Genomic DNA, 24,088 nt, shown 5'->3' on the forward strand with positions numbered 1-24,088 from the left:
TTGGTTGAGGTTGGGTCTGTAGCAAAGTTCAGAGTAGAAGCAGTAAGACCAAACTACAAAGCTATCGTTGTAACCTGGGTGAGAGTTGATGGTGGCTTGAAATTAGTGAGTAGTAGAGGAGGTGGAGAAAAAGAGATTGGTGATCTGCTATGGTGGTAGAACCTACAGGACCGGAGAGTGCATTGGATACGGGGGCTGAGTCTAATGTGACCCTACGTCTGTTTGGTAGTCTTTTGACTGGCTCCCAAATTACTGGGATATTATACTTCTGAATTCAGAATTGAATTCTGAAACCTCTAGAATTAAATAAGTGTCTCCTATAATTGTTGTAATGGGAATTTACTGACAATTACATTCGGTACTATAGGAACAGATAGAGAAACTTAGTTCATTGGTGATCTCATCCAGTCTCCTAGTCTGGTGGCTTTCAATACCATCTATGTGTGAGTGGCTCCCACATTTCTATCTTCAACTCCAACCCCTTCCTTGAATTTCAGACTCCTATGTCCAGCTGCCCCCTTCCCATCAAAATGTAACATCGAAACAAAACTCTTCATTTTGTTTACCCCTAACCTGTAGCCCCTACAGTCCTTCCTATCTCAGTTAGGACAGCTATATTTTTCTAGTTGGTCAAGCAAAACCCTTGGGGTTGTCCCGAGTCCATGCATTCTCTCTGTCTCTCTCTGTCTGTCTCTCTGACTCTGTACAATCCTTCAGGAACCCTACACTCAAAATATATTGAGAAGTGGGGCACCTGGGTGGCTCAGTCAGTTGAGCATCTGACTCTTGGTTTTGGCACAGGTCATGATCTCTAGGTTATGAGATCAAGCCCCACGTTGGGCTCTGCACTTTGCATGGAGTCTGCTTGAGATTCCCTCTCTCCTTCACCCTCTGTCCCAACCCCCTCCCCTGCTTGCTCTCCCTCTAAAACAAACAAATCTTTGAAAATATCTTTCAGAATTGACTACTCCTCAGTGCCCTCCACTGCCCCACTGCCATCTAGGTTGCCATTATGTAGAAGACCGCTAACTGCCCTCGCCACTTCGGCCCTGCTCCTGCATTCTCTTCTCAATGTATCCATGAGCGTGATCTTTAGAAGATACAGCTGAGATCCCATAACTGCTCTGTGTACAATATGCTCCAGTGGCTCTTAGTTTTCCTTAGTATGAAAGTCAAAGGCCCTACGTGACCTCATTCTCTGACCTCAGCTCCTACTCAGAGTATTAGGGAATACTTGTCTTCAAGACTCCATGCTAGAGGAAAGTTTCTTACAAAACATCTTTAATTGATTGAGTTTTAGTTCTTCTCCCAAAAAACACACAAATAAAAGACATAATGGTCCAGCATTTTGGCTACAAATATTTCCATAAACAGAGAATGTCCTTTCAAGGAGTTCAAATGACAAGCGAGCCAAAATCCAGAGGATAAACAGTGGTAGGGGGCAGCATATTGGAGTTGTGTCCCAGAATCCTCAGCCAAAGAAAATGTACACAAAAGAAGAACCGAATTCTCTTTCTCCTCTTCTGATCACTCTGTTTATTCTACTTTGTTTAGATTGACCAGTCTATGTGACTTCATCTTGTAACACTTTACTTATTATTGCTAATTTGTATTAGTTTATAAATATGAGCTATTATTTTCTTTACTCCTGTGGTGGGGGGGAGGCTTTTGACTGTTTATGAGTATGTTATTTTCCCAAGTTTATTATCACCAGGTTTTCTTTTAAGTAATTATCCCCTGTTCATTCTTGCCACAGTATCTTGTACACCTCACTTGCCAGTTGGAAGGGGACTATTGAGTTGGAGGTCCTGAGCAGGGCAGGAACCCTGGCAGGGAGCTTGGAACACCACCTTCGTCTTGCCCTTCAAAAAATGGTCTGACATGACCAATGTATGTTTAGCTTTCAAAATTGGCAGAGTGTGGTGAAATTAAGACTGGGTGGCATTGAGGTATTATACTAAGAAGAATTTCACTTTGTGTTTAGGTCATTCCAACAATTGTGTTTGAAATGACTGGGTCTTAATGGCCAAAACTCTATTATGGTTAAGGTTAAATTTGTGCCAGTGTTTTCTTTTAAGTGAAACATGGGCTTAATATTTTTTCTCAAATTTAAAACAATTCAGATACAGAGAACTCTAAAGCAAAAAGCAAAAAGTAGTCTCTCTTCCCAGAGATAGCTGTTTTAATACTTCAGTGTATTGTTGCTAGAATTTTTCTATGCCTTTCTTTTTTTCTTTTTTTTAAAGTGGGCTCCACATCCAGTGTGGAGCCCAACACGGAGCTTGATCTCATGACCCTGAGGTCAAGATCAGAGCTTAGATGAAGAATCGGATGTTTAACTGACTGAGCCACCCACGTGCCCTTGTGCCTTTTTATATAAATATATACCTCGAGTGAGATCATATTTCTACATACTATTTTGTAACCTCCTTTCTGCTCAACAATATATCCTGAACATTTTCCCCTGGACAGCATACATGGATCTGAATAACAACCCCCCCTTTATTTTCTTTTAGGGGTAGGGAGGGGCAGAGGGGGAGCAAGAAAGAGAAACTTAAGCAGGCTCCACACCCAGGGCAGAGCACAATGCAGGGCTTGATCTCACAGTTCTGAGATCACGATCTGAGCTGAAATCAAGAATCGGACACTTAACCGACTGAGCCACCCAGGCACCCCTAAATAACCCCTTTTAATGGCTTCATCATAATAAATGATAAAGATATCTTTTATTTTTCCTAAAAGTATCTTAGTAGACGCATTGAATCTAGGCTCCCCTTAAAAATTTAAAAAGCATGCAATTTAAGAAACACAAGGTGGTTTTGTTTCACTGACCTACAGTACCAACCATATTAAATTAAGAGGGCCTGCAAATACTCTGAACAAAATGGTCTTAGTTACTGAATAATAAGCTCATTTGTTTCTATGGCAACTGCAACAGAGCTTTACTGAGCACCTACTAAGTGCCAGCATGACTCCAGGTGCTGGGGACACTGGTGAATTAGCTGTGTGGGATCTCTGCTCACAAAGTTCAAAAATCTAGTAAGAAATAAGAAAAATATCAGGTATTAAAACCTAACCTGACATGTTTTCCTGGATAGCATTTAAGCTGACATTTTGGTCCTGAACTCTGTAGATTGAGTCAAATTATATATTATAATTATATTTTCAGATTTGAAGACAGTAAAGAACAAATAGATTATGAGTCACTTTTCTGCACCCTGAACTGGAGAATGAATCCAGTGCCCAAATTGGAAGCACCGTCGTACTTGAAAGAGGTAAAATTAACACCGGTTGTAAAAACCAGCTGTGGCTACCTTCATTGCATTTTTAATATCCTTTATCTTAAAAATTATTTTTCAGCATAAAACATTAACACCAGGGCTTTTGGAAAAAGCACTGATGTATTTCTGGGCATTTGTGTTAAAGGCTAATTCACTTTCCATGCTGAGCAAACATCTGCTCTATAAGAACATGACTTTTCTTCTGCAGCTGAATTTTTTTTAACCTCAGTCGCATCCAATTATATGGAAAATAGGATAATAGGTTACAGTTATAAATAGATATAAACACTGTTATCAAGGGATTCTGCTAACATCATCATGAGCCACGAGAACAAATCTCAAATGGTACATATGTCAAGAATCCCCAGAATGTCTGTGGCTGTGCATACAGGTTTGCCTTGGGTGAAACAGTATAGGATGAGGTGGCGGGGCAGGGGGGTGCATTTCACAGTGGAGCCAAATTTAAAATAAAAATTCAGTAGAAAAATGCTTGGTTAGGGAAAACAAAGTTCATGTGATCGGGTGGTGCTCTCAACATTGTGGAATTGTCTGAATTCTCTGAGATCTCTTTGGACCAATTGTCTTTAAGGAGTGGGTGGGTGGATGGCCGTTTGTTTATATTTTAACATGCTCCAGAAATTGATTTTCTTGGGAAAGTCCCTTGATAAAGCAAATGTCATGTGATTACTCCCAGAAAAGAGGCATTTATCCCTCCCGGTCTCCGCTGACCAACTCATTCTGGCCTGAACTGGTCTAGTGCCCCTGGGGAGTTCCCTCAGGCATGCGACTCTTCTGGAGTGGCAGGCGGCCTTAGAACTTCCAGATGGTTGGGAGACAGTGGCGGCCTTTGGAGTCCAACACAACTTGGGTTGAATTCTGCTGTGCCACTTACTTAGTTGAGTGACTTAGGGTCACATAACTCGCTCATTTCTAAGTTTAACTCTCAGACAAATCGTAACTAAGTAGGCACTCTCAGCAGGTTCTGTGCTCCATGCTGGGGGTCCAGAGATGAAGGCCATGATTGCTACCTTTTGGTCGGGGGAGGAGCACCTGATGATGGCGGAATCAATACACTCATGATTAGGAGTGTAGCGTGATACAGCCTGAAGAGGATGGAATGGGAAGAGGAGGAAGCTGTTGGGGTTGGAGGGGCAGGGGCAGAGGAGTTGGGAGACCGGAAGTCTCCTCAGGGGAGGCCGTGCTTGAAATTTCAGTGACAAATAAGAAGAGTTAGCAAGGGAGGGAAGTGGCATGGTAGGGAAAAGACATTCCCAACTGAGGTTCTGGGAGGGGAGGACAGCATGGAGCTTGTGCAGAACCAGAAGGAATTGGTGTGGCTGGAATGAACTCACGAAGGGAGGAGTGGAAAAGGCTGAGGCTGGGGAGGCCAGCAAGGGAGAGCTTTGAATATTGTCCTACAAGGGCTGGAGACCATGGACAGATTTCAAGGAAGAGAGCGACGTCATCAGCTTGCTCTAGCTAGATGGTGGGTACTTTGAAGACAGGCTGTGGACACAGGTAGACCCACCACTGGGAGGCTCTTGATGTCCCGTTGTCACCATAACAACTGTAAACACTTACCATGTGCTAAAATATTACCCTAAGGCCTGAAAATCTATCAACTGGTTTAACCCTCATAGCAACCCTACAAGGTAGATGTTCTCAGGGTCCCCATTTTAGAGATGAGGAAGGTAGAGAAATGGCAAGCGTGTGGTAGATTCAAGAATTAAAACTCAGGTCTTTTTCACTGCAAAGAATAAAAAAGAAGAACTCTTCTTTTTTAATGTAATTATTATTGAAGGTACTGGATTTAATTAACTAAAATCTGAGATACCATCACAAAAGCAAATCGGTACAGTCACTTGGTAACCTTATTAATTCTCATCCATGCAAATATTTAATGTTGTATGTACAAAGAAAAATCATAGATGGAGGTTTTATTCTCACTTTCTCACTCAGTGTTATAGTACTCTGTATTGTGTATGATCCAAATATTTGTCCCATTAGGACTTTTCTCCAGTCCCCCTGCCTCCTGCTCTGAGTCCTGGGCAGTTGACCTTTATGGGCTGCGTCAATGGATCCCCCAGTGCCCTGGCCCCCAATTGGGTTGGCCAGTGTGATGTACCAGCAAGAGAGGGGAGGGTGAGAGGAGAGGGAAATCCTTTCTGTCCCTGCCAGTTCCCATGGATTGACTGCCTCCTGCATACAGCTCCCTACAACTCCAGGCTCCAGTAACCACCATCTCTTGCCCCTTCACCCCAGTGGTGACACTGGCTCCCTGTTGCCATAGTTCTCGAGGGACCGGAGGATCCCCTGTTGGTTTTCCTAAATGCTTCCCACAACTTCATAAATAGTCACTTTATTAAATTCCTTTCAACTTACACAATTTGCTCATGTCCTCTGTTTCCTATGGCACCCTGAATGATGCACACACTTCTTGCTAGACGGCGGCTGCCTTTGTTGTACTTTTCCTTAGTTCCTCCTTCCTTCCTTTTCTGTTTTGCCCAATCCACCACCCAAATGTTCATCTGTATGTTGGGAGCTTCATCACTCATTGTACAAAATATGATTGTACCACATGCATGTATTGACAGTGTTTCTCTTAATGCTACATCATAGGCAATCTCTCTAGTTTAATATGTATAAACCTGAGCCATTCTTGAATAGCTAGCTGTAATATGGATATAGAATAATTCATTCATCCATTTTTCTGTTGATAGACATTCAAGTTGATTTTACACTTTGCCTCTGAATGCGTGGTAGCTTATTACTTTAATTTTTATTTTCCTGATGACTGAATTTGAATGAAATTTAATGACCTTTGGGTATAACAACCCACAGTTAGACTTTTTTCATAACAACCCAGCATGCACAGATACAGCAGAACCAAAGTTTCGTGAAACAATACTATTCTGACTACATGTGGTGCAATGCCATCTTGTCTTTCTTCCTCTGTCCCTTTCTTTCGTCCCTCTTTTCCTTTTCTTCTCTCCCCTCCCCCACACCTCTCCTTTCTCACTTTTGAATGTTGTTTGTGAACCATTACATTGATTTAAGGGCCCACAGAAGGCTCACCACCCACACTAGAAGAGGAGCCACCCCATGGGAAGGCCCAAGATTCCCTCTCCCCTTAGCCACCCCTCCCCCATTTTATCCCTTGCATACTCTGTGACTGGGACATGACCCTGAGTTCAAATCCTCAGCTCTGTGATTGACTAACTGGGTGACTTTGTGCAAGTCACTCAACCTTTCAGGTTTCCTCCCCCCAACAATGGAGATAAGAGTAGTACTTCTGGGGCACCTAGGTGGCACAAACGATTAAGCTTCTGATTCCTGGTTTCAGATCAGGTTGTGATCTGGGCTTATGGGACTGAGCCCCAGTCAGGCTTCCTGCTCAGTGTTGAGTGGGCTTAGGAGTCTCTCTTCCTCTCTCCCCACTCCCACGCTCTTGTGTGTGTGTGTGTGTGTGTGTGTGTGGTGATGGGATGGTTCGTGCATACGTACACACTCTCTCTGAAAGAAAGAGAGAGAGAAAGAAAGAAGTGAGGGGAAGGTTAGGGGAAGGAAAGGAAGGAAAGGAAGGAAAGGAAAGGAAAGGAAGGAAGGAAGGAAGGAAGGAAGGAAGGAAGGAAGAAAGGAAGAAAGAAAGAAAAGAACTTCCATCTGGGTGGTTGTGAGGATTGAGTCGATACGCATAAGACACTTATCACCACATCTGTCTAGCAGTAAGGGTTTAAATGTTAGCTATTATTATCGTTTGTGAAATGGGGAGGTCTTACTTCCTCAGGTGAGGGTGCTGGGCCTTGAGCAGTCACCTTCCAAGGCTAAGAGCCGCAATTCTGTCTTTAAAGGTAGAAGAACAGTGGGGGAACAGGAACGTAGCATCAGAGAAAGGGCCCGTGCTTCAGCAGTGGGCTCTTCCAGTTGTTACTCATATACAGTGAGAACTTTACGCTTTGGGTCTCTTCTCATCTCGACTGAGCAAGCCTAGAAGCAGTCCAGTCTGTGGGAGACATTTGGAAGGGGCCATTTCTTTCCCACCGGTTTAAGAAAGATAGGAACATAGGTATAAAATGGTACCAATTTAACTTAATAATGAGAACGTAACTAGATCCCAAAGTCTACAGCACTCTGGTATTCCTAAGCTTGTTATTGTTTCATAAAGAGGATATAAGATAGCTTGGGAATGTTACCAGTGAGTCTATAATCTCATGTGAAAATATTCAGTGGGAATGGGTTGAGCACGCTGTTGCATAGTTGATAGAGCACAATCAGTAGTGAGAAGTACAGTCTCTCCTGAACCATGTAAGTGTGCTCTAAATGTTCCTGTCCAATGATGCCTGGCGACACTCGGGTCAGAGCCCGCTGCACAGTTTGGGGTCTCCAGGAAGCAGGTGGAGTTTAATGTGCGAAAGGTTCATTAGGGAGTGTCTTGGGATCAGTACCTGTGGAAGGGAGAAACTGTGCCAGCCCAGAGAGTTCTGGAGCTAGAATGGCCTTTCAAAGCTATCCTGAGATGGGCCACAATGGCTTGGCCTTTATCCCTGTGCTTGCTTTAGGAAGGGGGTTGACCTTGGGTAATGTGACTCTTTGCAGCCAAGACAGCTCTATAGCCGAGGCCATCCCTGAAGGGGGACTCTTGGCAGCTGGGCCACCAAGTCCTTCCTCAAGGGGATCCTGGGTGGTACATCCTAACTCGGCAACCAGTTGTTCTTGAAGCTCTTGTTTTCAGTTTTTATTAAAATTAATTAGCGTACAGTATTGTATTAGTTTCAGGTGATTTATGCACATTGCACAGTGGTCACCCAGTTAGCTACCATCTATCTGTCACCGTACAATGTTATTAACTATATTCCTTCTGCTGTACATTACTCCCCTGTCTTAGTTATTTTATAACTGGAAGATGTATGCCTTAATTTCTTTTGCGTATTTCGTCCATTCTCCCCCGCTTAACCCCCTCCCCTTCGGTGACCATCAATCTGTTCTCTGTAGCTATGAGTCTGTTCTGTTTTGTTTGTTTGGTTGGTTTTTTAAAATTCTACATATAAAAGAAGTCATAACAGTACTTGGCTTTTTATGTCCGATGTATTTCATTTAGCATAATGCCCTTGGGGTCCATCTATGATGTTGAAATGGTAGGATTTCCTTTCTTTTTTATGGATGAATAATATTCTTTTTTACATATATCCTGCAGGGATTTTTTTTTTTTTTTGATCTGTTCATCAACTGATGGACACTTAGGCTGATTCCATATTGTGGGTATTTAATTTAATTTATTTTTTATTTTTTTAAGATTTTTATTTATTAAGAGAGAAAGCACAAGCAGAGGGAGCAGCAGGCAGAGGGAGATGCAGACTCCCCACTGAACAGGGAGCCCAACACAGGGATCAATCCCAGGACCCTGGGATCATGACCTAAGCCGAAGGCAGACACTTAACCAACTAAGCCACCCAGATGCCCCCGTATCATGGCTGTTTTATTTTTATTTTTAAAATATTTATTCATGGGGCACCTGGGTGACTCAGTGGGCTAAAGCCTCTGCCTTTGGCTCAGGTCATGATCCCAGGGTCCTGGGATTGAGCCTCACATCAGGCTCTCTACTCAGCGGGGAGTCTGCTTCCCTTCCTCTCTCTGCCTGCCTGTCTACTTGTAATCTCTGTCTGCCAAATAAATAAATAAAATCTTTAAAATATATATATTTATTCATTTGAGAGACAGAGAGAGCACAGGCAGAGAGAGAGGGAGAAACAGACTCCCCACTGAGCTGGGAGCATGAAGTGGGGCTCCATCCAGGACCTGGATTATGACCTGAGCTGAAGGCAGATGCTTAACTATCTGAGCCGTCCAGGCACCCCGTGGCTATTTTAAATAATGCTGGGCATATGTCTTTTTAAATTCCCGTTTTCATTTTCTTCTAATAAGTACCTACTAGGGAAATTGCTGGATCGTAGGGTAATTCTATTTCTAATTTTTTGAGGAACCTCTATACTGTTTTCCACAGTGACTGTACCAATTTACATTCTGACCAAGAGTACATTTTCTCGATGTTCTCACCAATACTGTTATTTCTTACCTTTGTTATAAAAGCCATTCTGACAGGTGACAGCTGATATTTCTTTGTGATTTGGATTTGCATTTCCCTGATGGTTAGTGATGTCGAGTATCTTTCTGTGTACCTTTTGGCCATCTGGTGTCTTCTTTGGAAAACTGTTTTTTCAGGTCTTCTGCCTATTTTTTAAGTCATATTGTTTGGTTTTTTTGATACTGCATTTTATGAGTTCTTTATGTATCTAGGATGTTAACGCCCCCTCAGGTACATCATTCGCAAATGTCTTCTCCCGTTGGGTAGGTTGCCTTTTCATTGATGGTTTTCTTTGCCATGGAGAAATGTTTTAGTTTGATGTTGTCCCACTTGTTTATGTTTGTTTTTACTGTCCTTGAAACCTTTGCTGATTGTTCTTGGCATCAACTGGGAGCCTGGCAGTGCAGCACAGCCCCATGCCCAACCCTATCCCCCTATCACTGCCTGATCTTTTGCCCGTGGTGGGGAGTTGTCAGGAGAGCAGTTAATCCTGGAAGAGGTCAAGGAGGAGCCAGACCAGCTGTGGAGGTCTGTGGGGGCCCAGTTGGGCACAGAAAACCTCTCGCTTAGAGCTCTGGGGATTGCCAACATTTGGGGAGGTGGTCCCCGCCAAAAAGTCACATGTGGGACTTTAGGATGAGATCCTGTAAGTCGTGAATATGACCCAGCCCTGTGGGTGACATGAGAGATTCGAGTTCTGTTGAGAGCAAGGGATGGCATGTCCGTGTTAATGGACAGGACAGATGGTTGGAGTAGAGATTTAGGCTGTCTTCCCAGGCTAACCTGATTACCTACAACGTATGGGGTGATCAGATAGGGACTGGAAAAGAGGAACAGGACTGGTGGCTTCAGCCAACCAGGGGCTGAGTAGGAGGTTGGTCTGGTACACCAGACATGGGATTGGAAAAGCAGGACATCTCTCCGAAACAGGGAGCACAGTGATGGGGATCCCTGAAGTTAGCACTATTCAGCAATGAGATGAAGCCAGTGTGTAGGCTTGAACTAAGCCTTCAGTGTCGCACCCAGGGGACAGAGCTGGCTAAGTCCCTTTACCAGTAAGGCTCCAGTAGGAAAGGTACATACACAGCACACTCAAAGGAGTCAGGGATATGTACTGAATGAAGGGAATATTGCCAGAGGAGTGGCTGGGGTTACAGGAACCTGATCAGGGACTAGCAAGAGCGGGAAACCATTACCATCTATAGGTCTGAAGAAGCAGAGCGGGGCCAGTGGTAGTGGAGCCCAGTGGAGGAGTGGGAGCAGTGGCAGCAGGTAGTTGCAGGTAGCCACCGCCAAACCATAGGCAGGTGGGGAGGGGGCAGAGGGAAGGGAAGTGGAATCAATAGCCTGATCTCTTGCTGCTTCCCGCTGTCTGGACCCACTGAGCAGCCAGGAAATAAGGAAGCTCAGTGAGTGATGCAGTCCACAGAGGGTGTTCTCCCAGGGATGTGAGCTGGGAAGAGAGAAGAGGGAAGAAAATGGGGCTTCTGGGGTCCAGTAGAGAATGACCCAGCACAGTCTGTTGCCAGAATAAAAACTCGGGCTCAGGTAAACAGACCTCACAATCAGGGTATGAGGTCAGGTCCAGATAACAGCTCCCGGTGCTTGGTCCACTGCATGTCAGGACTGGTCCCCCGGACTCAGGTGGGGCTCCCCTGCATGTGATGGCTAGGTGGTCTCAGCTAATAAGGCTGGGATCTAAGAAAAAAAAAAACAGTGAAATTTACAAAGAGGACTGTGGTCCGTAGCTCATCTAGCTTTGACTAGTCCTTTGGTGAGCAATTTCCCTACATGGCTGGGCATAAGCTGACTGTCATCCACCATCTGACTTTTGACTGTGGCCTGTAGCCTTAATTCTCAGGAGCTGCCGTGGCTGGGCCTCTGCCTGCCTCCCACAGCGGCCCATGGTGAGCCACCGGGGCTGTAACTGACCTCCCACTCCCTTGTGTGACGATCTACGGTTCCAGCATGTTGCCGTGGTGCTGTCAAGGCTTGGAGAGCCCATTTCCATTCTGTTGTGCTTGCTCACAGATGGTGGCTGTTAAACTGGCAGAATAGGGCCCGTGGTTTAGGGCCTATCTGGTTAATCTCCGAAGCCACGTTTTAAAAAATAACCCTAAATTGGTTCTCGTATAAACTTTATAACTTGCACTGTGTGACTGGCGTCTTATCTTTTGACATTTCTGAGAAAAATTGGATGTGGCTTCATTTTATGAGCACTGTAACTGCCAGACCATTAGCCATGCACTCTGTAGCCCTTTCTTGCCGCAAAGGGTGACATATGGCCTTGGCATGGGGACCAGGGGGCTGCTCGGGTGCACCTTAGGATACGTCATTGGACTCCCCACTTGGGAAAGATCTTCTTTTTGTATTTAGAGCATGGACTATCCTGTGACGTTTTATTGTCCCAATCCTGTGAAAATTAAGTATTCTTCCCAATTTGTAGACAGGAAGCTGGGACTCAAAGGCATTCCTAAAGGTAAAGATTATATAGTTAGGGACTATTGCCAGCTCTAATAAATAAGCAGTTATCTCTAAGAGTTGAGGTTGAATTTAGCAGTTGAAATTAAAGACTATTACTCATTCTCATTAGATTTTAAAAGTAGCTGATAAACACAGACCAGTTACCTAACACAAAACTGTGACCTAGTAGGGAACAATTTTGCCAGAATCCACTTTGATTCAAAGTATGGGACGAGGTCATCTTGAATCCTATGCAGAAGCCAACCACTAGAGCTCAGCAAAAATTCCTGTCCTCTTGGAAGCTTTATTTACCCTGGAAGGCAGCTTCAAAGAAAGGTTTCTTGTTTAAAGGCCACACCTGCGTTTTAGCTACACTCACACAGATGACAGCTCCGTTGAAGCTTTGTCTAGGGCAGTGGGAAGTGACTGGGCTATTATAGTAAAGACAAAAATGCTTAGGCATATAAGCAAATCCTCCGGGGGTTTTTGGGGGTTTTTTTTGTGTGTGCATTTTTTTTTTAATCAATGAGCTTTTCCTTATGACATCTCAATGCTCTTGATAATCTCAACAAATATTTGCAAAATTTCTTCCCCCAATTAATTTCCCTTTGATTCATGGAAATTTTAATTGTTTCTACAACTTTGTCAATTGAATTACTTCTGAGGTCACGTCAACCTATTAGAAGGCAGTAAATCCAAGAAAACCAGAGTTTCAGTTCCATACACCCTACTGGACTTGTCTACAAATTCATAGATGTTTCCTGTAGAGACGTCTTTTTTTTTTTTTTTGAGCATGGGGAGGGGAATAACGGTGAAATCACTAACATGATTCCATCAGCCTTACATTTGGGAGGAATAAAAATAACCTTGTTTCAGTGAAGCGTGGAATTTAATTGGCTCCCGATCTTTTCCCCCTCATGCATCTGGTGGCCAGTACTACAGTAGAAAATTTTAAACTAGAAGGAGACATAATCCAATTAAATTTCCTTTTAAAAATGTCAAAGCAAATAAATCCAGAGCCCATGAGCTCACACACAGCTTTGCTATTCTCACTGGGCAGCTGCTGTTCACTGGGTTCCCAGCCAGTGTGCCATCTTTGCTTCAATATTGTATGATTTTACAGATCAGCAGCTACATTTTTTTTCACCGTTGATGAACAAGTAATTTATTGCCAACTTCTTTGACATGGTCTGTAGCTTTAGTCAAAGCCAGCATGGAAGACGCCGTGGGGTCCCCTTGCAGACAATGATTCCCAGCCATTTTGGAGTCGTGACTGTGCATCATTGTTGAATTCTGCTCTGCATCTCACAGTCCTTCCTCCTTCCAGAAAATCTTCCTTTGGAGGAAATTGAATTTAGTTTTGCGCTTGGGGCACCATCTCTTGAGTTACCTGAAGTCACATTGGAGACTCTGGATCCACCCACCATTTTGAAAGGAATTTCCTGTGTTCTGAGCTGTGCTGTGACTTTCCTAGACATTTTGTTAATTCTGGTAAACACAGAATCACACTGTGTCTTTGTTTGACTTGTCAAGAAGCTGACGTGGAGTTAAGGATTCAAGCGTATATAGGTTGTGAGGAGGATGGAGGGAAGACTATTAAGGGAGCAGGGAATGAAGAGTAGAAGGGAAGGAGCTACCACAGGGCTTAGCCTCAAACCAGTATCACATGTTGGTGACTGGAGCTTAATGCCTCTGGGAAACTCAGGGATCCAGTGACCTACATGGACTCAGTGTTTTCCCACCCAAAGCGCAAGGCGGGGGTGCACTATTCATCCATCAGCTCCTGTCAGTCATGGGTGAGTGCTGCTCCTGACGAGGGGGGAAAAGAATGAATTCCCGGGGAACTTGTGGCATGTCACAGGGGCAGCCAAAGTGGGCCTCAGAGGCCAAAGAAAAGCTTTCAGGCAGAGGAAACGAGTGCGGAAAGTCGGACCGGTGAGGGCCAAAGTGGAAAGAGTGAGAAGCTGAGGAGGTGCGCTGGCACAGCTTGCTGTGCACAGATATTTAAGATGGCGGATATGCACAGTCAGGAGGCTGTTTTACAGAAACTCCGGCAGCTCATCCTCATCCGGAAGGGGAAGGATCAGCAGCTGTGGATGGGCTCTCCTGTTGTAGAATTACCACACGGTTCTTTCCACTCCCAATGTACGTGTGCTGCAGAGAATACGATCTGACCTGTACTTTTCTTCTCGTTTTGTGGTGTAGCATGAATAAAAGGTCAGTGAACACAAAGAATATTTTTTTTAAAGATTTTATTTATTTATTTGACAGACAGAGATCACAAGTAGGCAGAGAGGCAGGCAGAGGGGGGGGGGAAGCAGGCTCCCCGCTGAGCAGAGAGCCCGACGTGAGGCTCGATCCCAGAACCCTGGGATCATGACTGGAGCGGAAGGCAGAGGCTTTAACCCACTGAGCCACCCAGGCGCCCCACAAAGAATATTTTTATTCACTGCCCAGATTGTCATAAATATTATGTAACATAGAATATTTGTGGATTTATTAGAACAGTTAAGCAGTGGGATTGTGAGGTTTCTTGTGTCACCAAAGGCCTCTTTATTTAGTGGGAGTTTGCCCATGTGACTTCTTTAGATGGACCCAATTACAGGCAAGACTATGAAGAAGATACTTTTCCCCTCTCCTTTATCGTTGCCTCCCCTCTGCTGAGTTGCTTAAATCCTATCTTCTGTTTTCTCACCCTCCTTTGGATCTCAATTTAATTTCTGTTCATCCATTTAAACTAGTGCCCGTGAAAATCTCCCTAAAATTTGGGGTTGGCTACAGTTCTGGTTCCAGTTCCGATGTGTGGTTTTTTTTTTTTTTTCCACATACCAAACAATTCTTGACACCAGCTAAGGGTCCTACAATTCAGCTCAGTTCTAACTTGATCCATTCAGAGGCAACATCAGATCCCATAGGGTGTAAGGGCTCAGTCCCACAAGACTGCCCCTTCCCCCCACCCCCTTCAGACACCAGTTTATCACCTGTGCTTCTGGTCACTGGCTGTACATGAGAGGTTCCCATGACCCTTCTCTGGGTTCAATGAATTTGCCACAGCAGCTCACAGAACTCAGAGAAACATTTTACTTCCTATATCACTGGTTTATTATAAAAAGATGGAACTCAGAACAGCCCGGGTGGTAGAGGTGCCTAGGGGGAGGTAGGGGGAAAGAGTGGGGAGTTTCCAACCTCTGTGCACATGCCACATTCCCGGAATCTCCACATGTTCCTGCCAGCCCAGAAGCTCTCCAGTTCTTCTCCTTTAGGGTTTTTATGGAGGCTCATTACAAAGGCACGATTGATTAAATCATTGACCATTGGTGATTGAACTCAACCTCTAGCTCTACCCCTGGAGGTCAGGGGGATGAGACTGAAAGTTCCAGCCCTCCACTTACAAAGTCTGTTACCCTAGCAACCAGCCCCCGTCCCTTGGTACTTTTCAAAAATGTCTCATTAACATCACATAAGGCACCTTATTCCTCTCATCACCTTGAAAATTTCAAGGGTTTTAGGAGCTCTGTGCCAGAAACAGGGACGAAGACCAAATATATATATCTTATTAAGAATCACAATAGCGTATTGGCAGTATATGGGTTCCGGGTTCCACAACCCCTGCAACATGCCTGTGGCATTTATCAGGTGTTGGGGCAGAAGAAGTCCCTCCCACCTGGATCCTAGAGATTAGTGACAAAGGGAAGTCAAATCCAGGGAAGTGGTATTGATTTTAGAGAGGGAGCATAATGGGACTGGAGCATCAAGAAAGCATTGCATGAGCCATGGGATTTGAAGTGATCAAGATGTAAAGAAATGGACTGTTGTGGTCTTTTCATCTCAGATCATCCTTCATCTCAAACCTCAAGATATTTACTTGTGTTTCATTTTGTCCGAGGCTTATTGCTAACAAATTTAATTCTCCTCTCCAAAGTCTTGAGTTGCCATTATTCCAATGTGAGTCCCTCAGTTTCTTTCTCTTTTATTGTTAGACGTCAAATCATGATTTCTTGCTCAAAAACAAGACACTTTTGCTGCCTAATGAAGAAGCTCTGAGGGAAGGACCTTCTAGAACTGGCCTGTTTCATAAAAGAATCCATTCCCCCAATAATTTCTTTGCACTGATAGGAGTGGCATAATGTATTTTATTCTTTTTTGTATTGAAAATTCTTATTTAAAAGAAAAAACCTATTCAGGAAGAGTGATTTTGAATGCATATATTTATATTATATTCTTCTATAACACGATCAAATCTAAAAATACCATTTAAGAGCAAAAATTGCGCTAAGTTTTGTAATGAAATTTCTGAGGACATGTTAAATAGTTGAATGACTTAATTAAAATGTGTAATTTTGTGTATATAATATAAATATTATAAAATATAATATTTAATAAAATATATATTATATATAATTTTATACATAAAATATATAATTTCTTGGTGTAGAAAGGAAATTTCACTAAGTTCCATGTGGTATAAATATACCCTAGGCCTTGATTTAGCCTTCATCCATCTGGATGGCCATTTCCTTCTTTACACAGCCAGTTGGTTGGTAGTTGGAGAGGGAGAGAGAATCCTAAGCAGGATCCATGCCAAGTGCAGAGCCTCACGCACATCTCAGTCTCACAACCTTGAGATCATGACCTGAGCAGAAACGAAGAGTCAGCCACTTAACGGACTGAGCCACCCAGGTGCCCCAAGAGGCATTCTTGAGAACAAAAAGGTGTGTCACTTCAAGAACAACATTGTTCTCTACTCAGCTTTTCTAGAGGAAAGTGGTTAGGATTAAATGTAGCCATGCAAGATGAGAGCCGGCTGCTTCTAGATTGGCCCAGGCTGCCAGGCTTTGGAGGGTAGCTCAGCAGATGAGCAGAACTCTGGATCCTCATGGCTGGGGTTACAGTCCAGGCTCCTCTGCTTACTGAAAGTTTCCTGGGCAAGCAACTTAACCCTTCTATGCCTCAGTTTCCTTTTCTGTAAATATGTATCATAATAAAACCTGCCTCTTAGGGTTTTTCTGTGATAAAAACTTTTAAAAGTACCTTTACATAGTACATAGCTAATAAATTTATTAGTAATAGTAGTATTACTAATCAGTGTAGCTAGCGGTTCAGGTTTTAATAACTGAGGTCTTAATAAAGCATTGCGTGAGTTAATACTGAAATAATGCTGCGTAACAACCTGCCCCCCAAATTTCAGTGGTTCTCAACAACGGACATGTATTTTTCTCATCCATGGACCTGTAAGTTGGCTGGCCTTGATCCACCCATGCTCTTTTTTTTTTTTTTTTAATTTATTTGACACAGAGAGAGGCAGCAAGGGACAGAATATAAGTTGGGTAGTGGGAGAGAGAGAAGCAGGCTTCCCGCTGAGGAGGCAGCCTGATGCGGGTTTCGATCCCAGGACCCTGGGATCATGACCTGAGCCAAAGGCAGAGGCTCAACGAGTGAGCCACCCAGGCACCCCCACCCATGCCCTTTTGAGAGGCAGTAGCATGTTGGGCCATGTTCTTCTCATGGCAGTGACAGGGGGACAGTAGGTTAGGCCAAACCATCCAAGCATGTTAGAGCCCCTGTTCGGGGTACATCTGCTAGCATTATGTAGGCCCAAGCCAGTCATGTGGCCAAGCCCATATCACAGGGACAGGAAAACAGACCCCGCAGGAGGGTCTGCACAGTCACGTGGCAAAAAGCAGGGGTGTACAATTCCACCACATGAAGGGATAAAAACGTGAGCGTAAGAATTCAGTCTACATCTGCCTTGAGAATAAGCTACATATCAAGAGCTTAGGTAACAATAAGAAACCATTCGATGTTGCATGTACAAGACCTCACTTTGACATGTGACTATAATTATATCCGTCTTTGGTTCTTTTCCTAGAGATGTGAAGATGAGTGGCTTGGGATGCCGTCACCTATCCCCGCGAAATACATTAACTACGTACGTCTTTTAAAGGATGTGTTCGGCTTAGAGGAGGAGTAGCCGTATGCCAATTTCGGGCAACTCCCTTTGATTTCCTGCTCTCATTTCACTAAGTTTATTTCAGTAGATATAATTTCATTTAAAAAAACAACAACAAGGTTCATATTGAATTGAAATCCATAGGCCACAGTTAATTCCCTTTTGTCATTTTAGTTTTTCAGAACATCGTGTTACACTACTGATGTGCCAGTGTTATTAAAAATGCCATTTAAAGAAACGTCAAACATTTTTATTACATGTCTGATTTATTAATACCAAAGAATCTGACGGTAATTTTCTATCCAACATAATTTGATTCATTGCAACACAAAAAGAAAATTACTTTTGACAGCTATACATGACAATATAAAATCAAATTATATCTGAGCAATAAGTTGTGATTCTATTAAACATTTTTTGAAATCTTTTTGACACGTTTATTACTTATATAATTAAATTTTGTAGCAACCCACCTTATCAAAATAATCCTTAGACCTCTCTAGAGTGAATGTATTTATTTATTTTCTGAAATTAGCAAAGCTATGAGAAGGACTCCTGCCCTTGCCCCACAACACAGACACACACACACACACACACACACATACACAAACACAGAGTCTCACACACACATGCATACTTAGTTTGGGAGAGAAATTGAAACATATACAGGGTTTAAATTTTTAATGCCCTTTTTATATCTAAAGTTTAGCTGTCATCTTAGGAATATATGCATGTATAATAATTATAGTATGACCAAAAAATGTTTTATGTCTCAAAAATGTAGGGATGTGAATGCTGAAGATTTTGAGAGATCTTTTTTGGTTCATTCTCCACACACATACCACCCACCCCAGAGGTTTAAATATTCTAGGACTGTAGCATGTTTCCCTCCTACCTTTCTCTGGTTCTATTTTGATGTTTCTGCTAGGCCTATACGTTCTGAGTCTCAGCAGAACTTTTGTCAGGTAGTGTATATTTGGTGAAAACTCCTCATCATTGACCTCTGGGAATTCACTGTGAGAAGTTTGTCCCAATTTACCCCAGTCTCCAGTGGTGGATGCTGTGTACCCTAACTCTGAGTGCCTGCTGTTCTCAGACACAAGAAGAAGCCTATGGGAAAGGGGGGCTTCCACAGCTACCTTTTGGTGATGGCTTAGAGGAGGGGAAAAGGAACTAATGACATGTCAGGGGCCCCTGCCACTTCATTACTCCTACATTCCACATTTGTGGCATCTTGCCTAGAAATGAGCTGGCTTCTTGACACTCAGTGGTACCAATTTGGTCGATAACAATGGCTCTTTTTTTTTCTTTTTTTTTTAATTGAAGCTAATCGATAAACGATTTCTATATGTAAACGTAGGTTCATTTTCCACGTGCCTCAGTTAGAATACACCCAAAGGACTTTCCAATAAACTGGAATACTCAACTTACATACTAGAATCATTTACCCATAAAATCTAATTTTGACTCCTTGATTTTTATTCCAGGTTTGTTTTGTTGGTTTTTTTGTTTTGTTTTGTTTTTTCAAGACAACTGACAGTGCCAAGCCATTTTGTCACTTTAAGATTTTTCATTCCCCAGAGAGCAAACTTTTAGAAGGATGAACTTTCCCTGGAACTTTTCGGGCTGACACATTTGTCACTTACCTATTCAACTCTTCAGTCAGTTGTCTTTCCCTCAAGATTTTAAATACTTAGATAATTTAGCCCTTGTACAGACTTGTGATACAGTTCACTTGAGAAGTGGGAAGAGAAGAGGAGAAGCAGCAAACCAATGATATGTTCCTGAGTTTGTGGGATGACAACTGCTGTTCTGTTACATAGATGTGTGTCGCTGCCCTGGTTATTTGCAGTTCAAGCCCACAATTAGCAATTAAATGGCCATTATAGGAATCATGCCGATAAACATGATACATTGCAGCCATACAGACACTTTAAATAATTATTCTTTTAAAAACTAAACTATATACTGAAGGAGATTTATAATTTAGAGATAATATCCCCATTAGTAAAGTTTATGACCCAATAAACAGCTCCCACTAGTTAATAAATGCCAAAGCCATAAAAACAAAGACTATTAATGTAATAGAATTTCTGTGCCTCCCTCTTTTGCTGGTGGTCTCAAGGCACTGAAGGGAAATGCTATCTTAGGGAAAACATTTATTCTCGTTATGTAAATATCAGTGAATTGTCTTACAGTCCATCTGGAAATCTCCCAGCCCTGCCTCGGTCCCAGGTGGTCCCCAAATGCTGATGTGTTTCCCTTAGGTTTCAGGCCTTAGATAACTCTGGTTTTCAGCAAGAATGAACCTTGTGGCTCAAATCTTTAAGGGAGGCGATCAAGACCGGCTGGAATTTCTGCCTCTTCGCTTCCCTCCGAAAAAGAGAAATCCCAACTCTTACCATTATTCCGGATGAAGAACTTCGTAAAGTTTCCCAGTTTGAGCATACACTTAAATTTTTAGCTGCCTCTTCTCTTTTCTCCGAAAAAGAGAAATCCCAACTATTGTCATTGTTCCAGGGTAATCATTTTAAAAGCAGTTTCACAACCTTTGCATCTACTTATATTTTTAGCTGCTCACATTTTCTCATTTTGGTGCAAAAGCAAGGGCTGCCTGTGGAAGTCTGGGTGAGTTGAAGGTTAATATAGGCAAACCCTTTGTGCTAAGAACGAACAGTTTTTTCATATTCCTGCAACCGTGGGAATGATAGATGAAGTCATTTGAAAGCCCAGATCACATCATGTCTTTTCAGAAGAAACTGATTGAAAGCTGTTGAGGTTGACATGAAATGGTTTGCTGAGTCATTGCTGTCAAGTATGGATGTTGTCAGCAGATGACTACTACATTGGCAGTGTTTATTTGCCTCATTCTCCCTTTTTAAAAAGATTTGCTTATTTGAGAGAGAGGGAGCAAGCGTGAACATGAGCCGTGGGGAGGAGCAGAGGGAGCAGACAGCCTGATGCAGGACTCAACCCTAGGACCTGATCTGAGCCAAAAGCAAACTCCTAACCCCAGGAGTGCTGTAACTTTGAAGCATTAGGATAGTTTCGACATTTTGCCTACTTTATGTATTGCCTCTGATTCAATTAACGACAAACATATCATTCTTGGTCTTTTTTTATGCTATACTATTTGATGTTTGTTTTGTGTGTGGGGGTGGAGGGGGTAGCTCTTCTGGGCAGTTTTTGGACCCCTTAGTGGTGAGTTTGAGATATTTAAATTGTCCTTCCTTTCAAAGAGCAGGGAATTATTGATGAACAAAATGAAATTTCTAAACAAAACTAAAAACCTTTTCTTCCCTTTCCGACTTGGATTTATTTATCTCAATTTGAATGAGGACTGTTTTAGTCTTTGCCACTCATTCCTCATTTCCCGTCCCCTTCTCCCATATGTTACGATTTTGCTCTAAGCGAGGCAGAGGGACCCTTCAGAAATAGCTTGATGTAATGGCTGAGTTTTCCACAAAACATTTATGATGCTCAATAATACAGAATCCATTGAATAATGAATTGTCACGTTCCCAGTTATATGTATATTCTTTTTTGTTAAGAATATACTCTGAAAAACAATCTGAGGGGTCTGAAGTGGGGGGGGGGTGGTAGGTTGGGGGAACCAGGTGGTGGATATTAGGGCACGGATTGCATGGAGCACTGGGTGTGGTGCAAAAACAATGAATACTGTTACGCTGAAAAGAAATAAAAAAAATATTTTAAAAGTTAAAAAAAAGAATATAGTGTCCTGAATTTTGAATATCCTTCAGAATCAGTCTGCAAATGACCTTCCAGACAAACAGTTTCCAGATGATATTAAACATTACTTAAGTGCTGGGTCTCTGTCCTAATATGTGTGTTTGGGGAAAGTTTGAATTGCTTCAAGTCGAAGGCAGGTTAAGACCTTTTCAAAAATGAGGCTTTTCAAGTTGACCGAGCATCTGAAGAGACACAGTGCTTTCCAGTTCCCAAGAGAACATAATGTGTAAAAATGGAAAACCCACAGAGAGGCAAGATCAATGAAGCTATTTCACAAAACAAACCTGTGGTGATAATGAAGCAAACATCATGATTACAGACGTAGCGCTGACTGGATAATTAGCTGCAGAGAAATCGGAAGTCGCCCCCACTCTTCTTCTTCTTCTACCAGGTTATGCAAAATAAACCTTTGCGTTCAAGGTCAATTAAGTTCCTCACAATTGCGGAGTTCTGAGACCAGAATGTACATCTTCTTTGCATTTGTTCCTGGTGCCCAGTGAAATTCTGTCCAAGGGGACTTCCGAGCCCATTATGTGTCTGGTGTGGGGGCACAGGACATCAGGGGTCAGCGCTGCTGCTCAGAAGCAAGTGGTAAGGGCTGCAAAATGTGGCCAATGAAAAACTCCACGGTGGCTCAGCAAGGAGAGAATTAATGACTGGCTGGAATCAGTAGGAGCCTTTACTTCTAAATACTCATTAGTTTAAGCAGTGAGGCCTGATGTTATGCAAGTTAGACAGGAAAAAGGGGACCGCCCCTCCCCATTGTCTATTCTGAACAGAATATGCACATTTAACTCAAAGTGGTGAATGGTTCAAATACATCAAACCGACTATTCATCAATCTCCCAGCTTCCTGGGCTCCGCTTCGCATCTGTGTAAAGCCAACAATAGAGGAAAAGCTTGTTATGACCCCACAATAATATTAAAATCCAGAGGGGCGGGTAGCTTGTGAAAAACACAAAATGCAACCTCCTTTAGGAAAGTTCCACCAAAATCATCTTTGTTTCCTTTTCGTACTCTGTCTCTACAAGAACATCTGACTGCAGTAGGAACTTGGTAAAATTACTTTTGCCTGCTTTTTTTTCTTTTTCTTTCCCCCCCACCCCTCACTTGCTAGCACTGCTGTTCATTATTGCTGTGAGGCCTCTCACTGAATACAGAACAGGAGCTGAAAAGCCATTTCAAACTGCTGCCGATATGGGCCTTCCCCCCCCCCCCCCCCCCCCCCCCCCACCAAGCCCCGGTCCGTTTTCACTGTGACTGGAGCATGGAGAGTGACAAGGGAAGTGGCAAGAGGTGACAATTGCGGAGGGGACTCCGGACAAGAATAGGGACCACCTTGTGTGGGTAATGCACATTATAAACAGCTTGTTCATACAAAGGGCATGAGAAGTTACTGGAAGATTTTAATTGGTCGGATGGAAAGATCATGTCTGTATTTAAAAATCTCTGGCTGCTGGGTGTCTGTGTGTGTGTGTGTACGTACTATAAGAGTGAGTTTGGCAGGCCGAAGGCTGACTGGAGACTGTTGCCAGAGAAGTGATGGATGGTTTGGATTAATGTCAGTGAGGTGGTGAGGTTGGTGAGAAGTGGCTAGACTCATGGCACATTAAGGATGTCGGAGATGAAAGAGAAGAAATCAGACTTAGGCTGGGTCGTTTTGACAGCTGGGTAAATGGTGGTGTCATTCTTTGTGCCAGGAGACACCAGGGGAAAAATCCGATTGCAGAGGGTGTATCCACAGCTCTGCCTTGGGCATGCTCACTTAGGGAGTCTGTGAAACAGAAACATGGAGATGGAGATAAGGCAATTGGATTACCAGGTCTGAATCTCAGATAAATTGGTCTGGGCTGGAAAGGCATATTTGAGAGTCATCGGAGTATGGATAGTAAATGTGAATTTAGATTAAGATTGCCCAGAGGGAGCACGTTGTCTGAAAACCGTAATGCCTGGCATCTAATTGACTAATTTTTAGGACATGGCTTTTACTGACATACAACAAACTGTTGTATATATTAAAGTGTGCAATTTGATAAGGGCACATATGTGTATACCTGTGAAATACCACCCCAATCAAGATAATATATTTTCCCCAAATTTCCTTGAGGTCCTTGGAATTCCCTCCCTTCCACACATCCCCATTGTAGGGGAGGACAAATATTTTTCTCTCTACCCTTCTGAGCTCTTGGCTGAGACCCCCCTGTAATAAAAGAGAAGAACAAACAGAAGTTGATTCATAGGAGTACCTCATATATACATGAGAGATACACAGGTAACTGTGTAATTCTCCAAGGTGAACTAAGTCACCCCCTTAAGTACCATCTTTAGCTAAAGACGAAGGTTGGGAGGGAGGGGAGCCGTTTCGGCAGGTGACCAGGAAAAGCAACATAAACTTGAGGGTAAGCTCGGTACTGTGGATTTAGATCAGTGCCTTCCCCATCGATAAGTGTCTAGACATTTAGTTGTCCTCTTTCTGGTACAGAGAGAGAGACATACTTACTAATGGAGATTTCCCTTGTAAATAAATATGAATGTTCCTTACAAAAAGGTAATCTCTGCTGT

At 43.0% G+C, this 24,088-nt stretch overlaps 1 protein-coding gene across 3 annotated transcripts in view; it reads left to right on the forward strand.

The window, feature by feature from the left end:
- The window catches only part of EFHC2 (EF-hand domain containing 2), a 194,239-nt gene extending 176,036 nt beyond the window's left edge, over positions 1–18,203 (forward strand). For 2 of the 3 annotated variants that reach the window (XM_059386230.1, XM_059386229.1), the window contains 2 exons: positions 3,170–3,275; positions 17,696–18,203. In XM_059386230.1, coding sequence (XP_059242213.1) covers positions 3,170–3,275; positions 17,696–17,797 — 208 coding nt within the window. In that variant the 3' untranslated portion in view covers positions 17,798–18,203. The remainder of the gene's footprint in view (positions 1–3,169; positions 3,276–17,695) is intronic. The other variant, XM_059386231.1, reaches the window with a different exon arrangement.
- Positions 18,204–24,088: the final 5,885 nt, after the last annotated feature.

Source organism: Mustela nigripes, chromosome X, assembly GCF_022355385.1.
Source record: "Mustela nigripes isolate SB6536 chromosome X, MUSNIG.SB6536, whole genome shotgun sequence".
In the NCBI taxonomy this organism is placed as follows: Eukaryota; Metazoa; Chordata; class Mammalia; order Carnivora; family Mustelidae; genus Mustela; species Mustela nigripes.